Source organism: Sebastes umbrosus, chromosome 7 (assembly GCF_015220745.1).
Source record: "Sebastes umbrosus isolate fSebUmb1 chromosome 7, fSebUmb1.pri, whole genome shotgun sequence".
Taxonomy (NCBI): Eukaryota; Metazoa; Chordata; class Actinopteri; order Perciformes; family Sebastidae; genus Sebastes; species Sebastes umbrosus.
In genome coordinates, this window is record NC_051275.1 from 6124105 (window position 1) to 6134121 (window position 10017).

Here is a 10017-nt window from a genome sequence, read left to right on the forward strand (position 1 = left end):
CTCTCAATGAAATGACCTGTGATTGATCTAAGTAGATTTTTTAAAGCCTGAAAACAGAGCCATGAGGAGGTGCAGAAGTCTAGTTGTCTCTCAGGACACTTGAATTACAACATGCTGAAAGGTTATTATAGAATTTTTGTCCAATGATGCCAAAAATATTCTGCCTACTGCCGCTTTAAATAGCAGGAAAATACTGTGCCAGACTTTAGACCAGATTTTTGTTGGTCAATGGTGCAATCACTTTCTGCTGCCTCAAAATAGCAATGCGCTAACAATGCACCTGCCCACACCTCATTTTAAGACCAACGCGCCCATGGGCGCAAGAGCATTTGCTACTTACACAACGTGTAAATAACACGTGAAATGACAACTGCGTCGGTCTGAAACTAGCAATGACAGTTACGATGTGCTGTGCGCCGCTTTGCGCCGAGTGTGATATAGGGCCCTTTAATGCTAGTGGCTTGTGTAGTGCCCAGTAAATATAAGTGAATGAAAATTGCACCCTTTTGTGTGTGAGTAAAAGACTTAAGTTGTGGTATCTGAAGTTATCATAATGAAGAAAATGTACAGTATTATTTCTTCCTGTTAGTTCATCATGTCCATTGTATGTCATACAGTGCAGTATTTGTAAAGCAATTACATCTGATATTACTAGTGAGTACCATTTAGATATCATTATCATCTGAACTGCACGCTTTATAATAATGAAACATACAAGTACACCAAAAATAGAATTTACACAATCATGCCAACCTTTACGTAATAAAAATGATCACATTTAAATAGTCTCATTTATCCCTTTAGAGTGGATGACTGAGGTATCAGTCTGTTATTAGAATGAAAGTTTTTATCTCTATCCCAACCCTAGTTGTTTTCAGCTTCTTTATCAAAGTCTGCTTGATATCTTGAGTCTTGAAACAATATATGATCGGATTAACAGCAGCAGGAAAAAGACTGTACAACAATACCAGTAAAATACGAACATCCAAACTGATAGAAAATCCAACAGTATTAGCTACATAAACAAAACACCTGGGAAGATAAAAAAGACACGTGATAAATATTTGTGGCGTACAAGTTGAAAAGGTTCTCCTGCGGCCTGCAGCATTGGACATTTTCAAAATAACCACGATGATGGAGATGTAAGAAAACAAGATAAAAGCAAGAGGGAGCAAGAGACAAAACATGGCCATACAGAGAGTAGTGACCTGTACAATTTTAACATCCTCACCGCATGCTTGACTTGTAATAGAAATGTGGTCACAGAAGCACTGAGCAATGACATTCGATTTACAGAAAGGTAAAGTGAGGGCATGGAGTACAATGGTCACCATCAAAGGCAGAGGTATGAACCAAGCGAACCCACAGAGCACAGAGATGATGTTGTTAGTGATTAGGACAGGATACCGCAGTGGAATACATATTGCAATAAATCGATCAAGAGCCATCACTAACAGCATGAAAGAGGTTACTGATCCTAAATAATGAACAAAGAACATCTGTGTAAAGCACCCATAAAATGAAATAAAGCTATCACCAAACCAATACTTCGATATAATCTTTGTGAGAGTCAAAGTTCCAAATGTTAAATCATTCAGTGCCAGGTGACAAAAGACCAGATATGTTGGTTTTTGAAGTGACTTCTCATAAATAACAAATGCTAAAATGAAAACATTTCCTATTGCAATAGTTAGGTAGACGAAAAAGAGCAGAGCTGACACAGGTCCGAAATACTTTGGTGAAAGTCCAGGGAATCCAAGGATGAAGAAGCTTCTCATCCTTGTAACATTAGTGTAGTAGATCATTATCACCTATTTCACAATCAGCAGATAAAGATAAATCAGCAAGACAAAGGAAGTTATTAGTCTCATAATTGACCAAATGAATCAGCTTAATCATTTTTTTTTTACATTTGATTTAAGTTGTCATGAAAAATACAAAACATTTGCAAGTTAAAGCTTCTCTAATGTGAAGATTTGACCGCTTTTCTCTATATGATTATAAATTGAAGCACTTTCGACACAGTGCTTTGGGTTCAGGTAACTTGTGATTGCCATTTGCCATTATTTTTTAAATTTAATAGAGTTTATGTCATTACATTAATGATTAAAACAATTATAAAAACATGAATTGAAGGCTTAAAGTTCATTACATATTACATTATCCCCCCCTTCTCTCTACCTGACTAGAATCTATCACAACAAAATTGCCCAATGATAAAAACTTTTGTCATGAATTGTAACTCTATTCTTCAACGTTTTGACAAAAGTATGTACATTTTGTTTTTTAACATTCCAGTCAATACGTTATCAGACAACTATATAAGTTAAAAAGTGAACAAAGACAATTAATCAATATAAAGTAGGTTTTGTGGTTTCCATTCAGAGTCCAAGTAAGAGTCTTACCTTTCAGATGCAGGCCAACAACTAAACGCTGAGTGCAATGCCTGGGTGACAACTAATATTTGCTCCCCGTCATGCCTGACCATACATATCCTCAAAGGGTCATATTCTCAAATGAATCTCTAAATGAAATGAAATCTCTGAAGTGCCCAAACGGCATAATGGTATCTTCTTCCTTTTGATTATCATAATATTGAGTTTGCCATAAGATGTATATTTTACATCTAATCTTAAAATGATCATTACTTAAATGAGATTGCGTGGATATTACGAATGTGGTGATTAACAAAAACAGTTTTGATCAATATGTTATGTACTGTCACACTTTAATCCATTTTCTATCCAGTTAAAAAAAGCGCCTGAGATGTGAAGATTTCAGCTCAGTAACCACTGTATGAACTGCACTGTTCAGCAGAATTAAAGCAATGAAAAGGATGGGAATTGTTCACCTCGAGTATTGACTTGAGAGCTTGGCATTGAAAAACTATTAGTTAATACCAACTAATACTAGGGGTGGGACATTTCTTCTTTTTTTTTTACGATTTTTAAATAATGTTCTAAAATGCCAGAATCAATATATTTGCTTCATTTAAGTCTATGCAGAGGTAGAAGGAAGTTACCACTTTTATTGTTGTAGTCTGAGTAACGGGACGTCATATCCGTTCCGTATCCGTCAAAAAACAAAACAAACCGCAGCGAGCCAAAAAGATAAAAAACAGAAAACGGCAGAGAGTCTGCGTGGATATGACCTGCATCCTCATATTTTAAATCCAAAGTCGTAAACACTACACATACAGTGAAGTATGGAAACACTTTGGGGTTTCACACATTGCCAGGAAAAGCAGAGCTAGACATCACAGCTAAAGCTGCATGCTGTCACTGGCAGGAAACGTTATCGTATTGTGGTAACGGTAAGCGGTAAGCCGGCCGTCACTCTCATCTCCGTGGTCAAATCGGTCGACGTTACAACTGTAGGGCACCCATATACTGACATTTATGTTAAATGTCTTCCAACGGCCCCAATGGAGCTGACCATGGATGTATAAAGAGAACGGAGCTGACGGGGAGATCTAGAGACGGACTTGGCGAAGTTAGCGAAAGAATACACGTGTGACTACGTCCGGTTTTCAAAATAAGGTGTTAACAAAGGGAACTGTATATACAAAATACATATATGGAAATATGATTGATTGGATTATATTCACCAGAAATATAAAACATTACATGTCCCTTATAAAGTAAAAAGAAAATACCACTAATTTATGAGGGAAATGTCTTTATTTTTTTATTTTTGGGTTGCTGGAAATTTTTTTATAAATAATGCCTGACAATGACGGATATATTTGACTTCAGTACTCTCTCACTACATACAACATTTTTACTGTATCAGTTTAGATATTGGCAATGTTGGGGTTTTTCTAAGCTAAGTTATTGCATTGTTTAAATAAACTTGATGTGCATCCATAAGCTATCACTGTACATAAAGCTGTGATGTTCAGGTGTTCAGTTCAGTGAGTTGTAGGTTCAAACTGATACGTTCGGTTCAGTAGAAAACTAGGCCAATACAAGCGTTGTTTACAAAGTTAATAACATCAACATGATGTTATCACATCAGTTTTCTTCTATGGCTTTTGCAGTCTTTCAGTAAGCATTTATCCCAAGGAGGGTGGAAAGAGGAGATGTCACACGTCATCAATGCGTCATATCTTTGGATTACAATACATGCGAAGTAAAATCTGGTCTGCACGCGCCAAATTTGAGCCAATCGACCGCACGACTGCAGCTCCAGTTACACTGCGCATGTGTTATACCTTATACCCCAAGACCCGTATGCGCCCGTGTCCCATCCTTCTTCAATAGGCCTTGCATTTAACCAGGAAGTATCCACGGCCGAGGTTAGTGCTCTCAGTCATCAGTGAGTGGAGCTCCAATGCTAAAAGTTACTGATTCAATGTGACAATGGTGATTCAGCATTATCAGTTCAGTTTGATTCAGCATTATCAGTTCAGTTTGAAGATTCAGTGTTAAAGATTTGTTTGCACATTTTCTGAACACTTTTAGATATTGGCTCTTGGAAATAGGACAGTGCCGTTGGCATATGCCGATCTGCGACCACATGCAGACACATGTGAGTGATTTGACACACATTATTAAGCTGCCTGTGTGTGTTGCTCTTAAGCCTCCAGACGTGTGAAGTCAACAGATCCTTAGCAGTAATAGTGGAACAGTCTATTCAGAATATTCAGCCTCATTCATAAATTATATACATTGTTTTACTGTATTACACTGCTTTTATTGTTTCATCTATCTGTAAGCAATTTGAAACCCGCTTTGGCATATTTGGAAGAATCACTTTATATTGTGTAATCTCAATTTGGAGAAGGTAATTACAAGTCGCGCAAAGATTAAATACGTGAAAAAGGTAAGCCTTGTGCTTTATTACTGTAGAATGTATAAACTAAGAATAGAGAGGCTGTGTGTATTATGGAATATCTCTGATTTATTTGCATGCCTACACCAACACTTACACACAATACCATGTCTCTTTGTCTGCTTCTCCCCCTCTCACATTTACATACACACAAATACCCAAACACATGAAGACAAAATGTTCATCTGATCAGTGTCACCAGTACTGTCAGTCCACATCAAAGAGATCATGTGGCATTTTAAAATTATAAAACAGAAAGCTGGAGTGTTGGACTTTAACATATAAATGAACGTCCGTTACATTCCAAACCTTGCCAAACAAGTTCACAGAATGCAGATTAAGCCTATCGTCGCCAAGGAAAGCTAAAGTATTTTACATTATACCGGAGTTGTTGTGTCTGGTTTCTGTAGTGACTTTCCCGTGATGGTGCATGTATGCCTGCAGGTGAGCTCGCTGCATCTCCCCCTGCCCCCAGGAGCGCTCTTTTCAAGTCTTCCTGTGCATTTTTTTTTTAACTTTAATCCTTCCTCTGAACACTGTGTTCTTTTTTATCGGGAGCATCTACCCCAGAAACCTTTCAGCAGGTGTGCCCCCCTCCCTCCACACCCCGCTCTCTCTCTGTCCCTCTCTCTGCAGGCAGAAGGAAAGAGGCTGGGTGACGCGTCATGAACGCGTCATCAGTTACACTGCATGTCTCAAAGCCTGTGGTGTTAATGCACAGGCTAAGCGGAGTTATAAAAAAAAAGCCCGAAGCCGGATCATTATCTGGATCGCCACCAAAATCTAATAGATTGTTCATTGTGCCATACCCCACCCCTCCAAAAAATGACATTAAAATCCATTGCGGACTTTTGGAGTAATCCTGCAAACGGACAAACCAACAAACAAACCAGCGGTTGTCGGTCCTCACCAACACATGCCTCCCCTGTATCAGGGGCCTGATGTGTTGAAGGACCAAGAACACTGCCTGTATCTCGAGGAAGTTGGGGTGTCAGTCCTGCATCTCTGCCTTACCAATGCTCTCTCTTCCTCACTGTTGCTCTGAGCTGGAAGATTAAATAATGCAAATTACATTAGTTTATATGCCATTATTGTCTTCAGGGAAGGGATGAACCAACGGTTGGGATATATTTTTAAACATTAGATGACTGATGAATAATAATAATGTCATAATCATATTTTAATGAGTTGATGGAACAAGACAAAGATACAAAAAGTCAAGTGATTAAAAAAGTTTATTGTCTAAAGTTTACAACAAAGTCTACATGTGATTTTACTCACTGGCTCAAACATGGTTTAAAAATCTCTGGGCAATAATCATTAAAGTTCTGTTCATTAAAAAAAACAAAGACAAAGCCAAATTTTTAAATATGCATACATTGAAAAATGGTTTTCCCAGTGATCAGTTAAATTGATTAGTTGTATACATCAACTTAAAGGTAGTGTACCTACAACTAAAATGGATAAAGATCATCAATATATTTTGCCCATCAAGCCCTGTCTGGGGAGATGCTTTTCATTGCACAAGATGGGACTTGACATTAGATAGCCATGTTTCCTGAAAGGTGCAGAAAAGAAAAAGAAGACAGAGACTGCAATTTGAAGATATGAATGGCTAGGGGAAAGCACAAAATTAAAGTTGGAGGTTAAGTGTAAAGCTCAAAATGTGAAGGTGGGATTTGTCTTTAATGTCATTTCCCATGTCTTGGAAAAATAAATCCTGCTGTTTGCTTATCGGCTGCATTCTGCCTCATCTCTCAGCTTCACATCAATATGAAAGTTTTATCTTTATTCCAATTTTAGTTTTCTTCAGCCTTTTCATCAACATCTGCTTAATGTCTTGAGTCTTGAAACAATATATGATCGGATTAACAGCAGCAGGGAAAAGACTGTACAACAATACCAGTAAAATACGAATATCTAAACTGAAAGAAAATCCAACAGTATTAGCCACGTAAACAAAACACCTGGGAAGGTAAAAAAGACACGTGATAAATATTTGTGGTGTACAAGTTGAAAAGGTTTTTTTGCGGCCTGCAGCATTGGACATTTTCAAAATAACCACGATGATGGAGATGTAAGAAAACAAGATAAATGCAAGAGGGAGCAAGAGACAAAACATGGCAACACACAGAGAAGTGACTATAACTATTTTAACGTCCTCACCACATGCTTGACTTGTAATAGAAATGTGGTCACAATAGCACTGAGCAATGACATTCGATTTACAGAAAGGTAAAGTGAGGGCATGGAGTACAACAGCTACCATCAAAGGCAGAGGTATGAACCAAGCGAACCCACAGAGCACAGTGATGATGTTGTTAGTGATTAGGACAGGGTAACGCAGTGGAATACATATCGCAATAAATCGATCAAGAGCCATCACTAACAGGATGAAAGAAATTACTGCTCCTAAATAATGAACAAAGAACATCTGTGTAAAGCACCCATAAAATGAAATAATGCTATCACCAAACCAATATTTTGATATAATCTTTGTGAGAGTCAAAGTGCCAAATGTTAAATCATTCAGTGCCAGGTGACAAAAGACCAGATATGTTGGTTTTTGAAGTGACTTCTCATAAATAACAAATGCTAAAATGAAAACATTTCCTATTGCAATAGTTAGGTAGACGAAAAAGAGCAGAGCTGACACAGGTCCGAAATACTTTGGTGAAAGTCCAGGGAATCCAAGGATGAAGAAGCTTCTCATCCTTGTAACATTAGTGTAGTAGATCATTATCACCTATTTCACAATCAGCAGATAAATATAAATCAGCAAGACAAAGGAAGTTATTAGTCTCATAATTGACCAAATCAATCAGCTTAATCATTTTTTTTTTAAATTTGATTTAAGTTGTCATGAAAAATACAAAACATTTGCAAGTTAAAGCTTCTCTAATGTGAAGATTTGACCGCTTTTCTCTATATGATTATAAATTGAAGCACTTTCGACACAGTGCTTTGGGTTCAGGTAACTTGTGATTGCCATTTGCCATTATTTTTTAAATTTAATAGAGTTTATGTCATTACATTAATGATTAAAACAATTATAAAAACATGAATTGAAGGCTTAAAGTTCATTACATATTACATTATCCCCCCCTTCTCTCTACCTGACTAGAATCTATCACAACAAAATTGCCCAATGATAAAAACTTTTGTCATGAATTGTAACTCTATTCTTCAACGTTTTGACAAAAGCATGTACATTTTGTTTTTTAACATTCCAGTCAATACGTTATCAGACAACTATATAAGTTAAAAAGTGAACAAAGACAATTAATCAATATAAAGTAGGTTTTGTGGTTTCCATTCAGAGTCCAAGTAAGAGTCTTACCTTTCAGATGCAGGCCAACAACTAAACGCTGAGTGCAATGCCTGGGTGACAACTAATATTTGCTCCCCGTCATGCCTGACCATACATATCCTCAAAGGGTCATATTCTCAAATGAATCTCTAAATGAAATGAAATCTCTGAAGTGCCCAAACGGCATAATGGTATCTTCTTCCTTTTGATTATCATAATATTGAGTTTGCCATAAGATGTATATTTTACATCTAATCTTAAAATGATCATTACTTAAATGAGATTGCATGGATATTACGAATGTGGTGATTAACAAAAACAGTTTTGATCAATATGTTATGTACTGTCACACTTTAATCCATTTTCTATCCAGTTAAAAAAAGCGCCTGAGATGTGAAGATTTCAGCTCAGTAACCACTGTATGAACTGCACTGTTCAGCAGAATTAAAGCAATGAAAAGGATGGGAATTGTTCACCTCGAGTATTGACTTGAGAGCTTGGCATTGAAAAACTATTAGTTAATACCAACTAATACTAGGGGTGGGACATTTCTTCTTTTTTTTTTACGATTTTTAAATAATGTTTTAAAATGCCAGAATCAATATATTTGCTTCATTTAAGTCTATGCAGAGGTAGAAGGAAGTTACCACTTTTATTGTTGTAGTCTGAGTAACGGGACGTCATATCCGTTCCGTATCCGTCAAAAAACAAAACAAACCGCAGCGAGCCAAAAAGATAAAAAACAGAAAACGGCAGAGAGTCTGCGTGGATATGACCTGCATCCTCATATTTTAAATCCAAAGTCGTAAACACTACACATACAGTGAAGTATGGAAACACTTTGGGGTTTCACACATTGCCAGGAAAAGCAGAGCTAGACATCACAGCTAAAGCTGCATGCTGTCACTGGCAGGAAACGTTATCGTATTGTGGTAACGGTAAGCGGTAAGCCGGCCGTCACTCTCATCTCCGTGGTCAAATCGGTCGACGTTACAACTGTAGGGCACCCATATACTGACATTTATGTTAAATGTCTTCCAACGGCCCCAATGGAGCTGACCATGGATGTATAAAGAGAACGGAGCTGACGGGGAGATCTAGAGACGGACTTGGCGAAGTTAGCAAAAGAATACACGTGTGACTACGTCCGGTTTTCAAAATAAGGTGTTAACAAAGGGAACTGTGTATACAAAATACATATATGGAAATATGATTGATTGGATTATATTCACCAGAAATATAAAACATTACATGTCCCTTATAAAGTAAAAAGAAAATACCACTAATTTATGAGGGAAATGTCTTTATTTTTTTATTTTTGGGTTGCTGGAAATTTTTTTATAAATAATGCCTGACAATGACGGATATATTTGACTTCAGTACTCTCTCACTACATACAACATTTTTACTGTATCAGTTTAGATATTGGCAATGTTGGGGTTTTTCTAAGCTAAGTTATTGCATTGTTTAAATAAACTTGATGTGCATCCATAAGCTATCACCGTACATAAAGCTGTGATGTTCAGGTGTTCAGTTCAGTGAGTTGTAGGTTCAAACTGATACGTTCGGTTCAGTAGAAAACTAGGCCAATACAAGCGTTGTTTACAAAGTTAATAACATCAACATGATGTTATCACATCAGTTTTCTTCTATGGCTTTTGCAGTCTTTCAGTAAGCATTTATCCCAAGGAGGGTGGAAAGAGGAGATGTCACACGTCATCAATGCGTCATATCTTTGGATTACAATACATGCGAAGTAAAATCTGGTCTGCACGCGCCAAATTTGAGCCAATCGACCGCACGACTGCAGCTCCAGTTACACTGCGCATGTGTTATACCTTATACCCCAAGACCCGTATGCGCCCGTGTCCCAT

At 37.3% G+C, this 10017-nt stretch overlaps 2 protein-coding genes across 2 annotated transcripts; both read right to left on the reverse strand.

The window, feature by feature from the left end:
• Positions 1-821: 821 nt before the first annotated feature.
• Positions 822-4249, reverse strand: LOC119491508 (olfactory receptor 2AT4-like). The gene is made up of 2 exons (XM_037775647.1): positions 4214-4249; positions 822-1811 (listed from the first exon to the last, which is right to left on the reverse strand). Exons 1-2 carry the CDS (start codon positions 4247-4249, stop codon positions 822-824), a joined length of 1026 nt encoding a protein of 341 aa, XP_037631575.1.
• A 2352-nt stretch (positions 4250-6601) lies between these two features.
• LOC119491515 (olfactory receptor 2AT4-like) lies at positions 6602-10017 on the reverse strand. Its single transcript, XM_037775656.1, has 2 exons — positions 9982-10017; positions 6602-7579 (listed from the first exon to the last, which is right to left on the reverse strand). Exons 1-2 carry the CDS (start codon positions 10015-10017, stop codon positions 6602-6604), a joined length of 1014 nt encoding a protein of 337 aa, XP_037631584.1.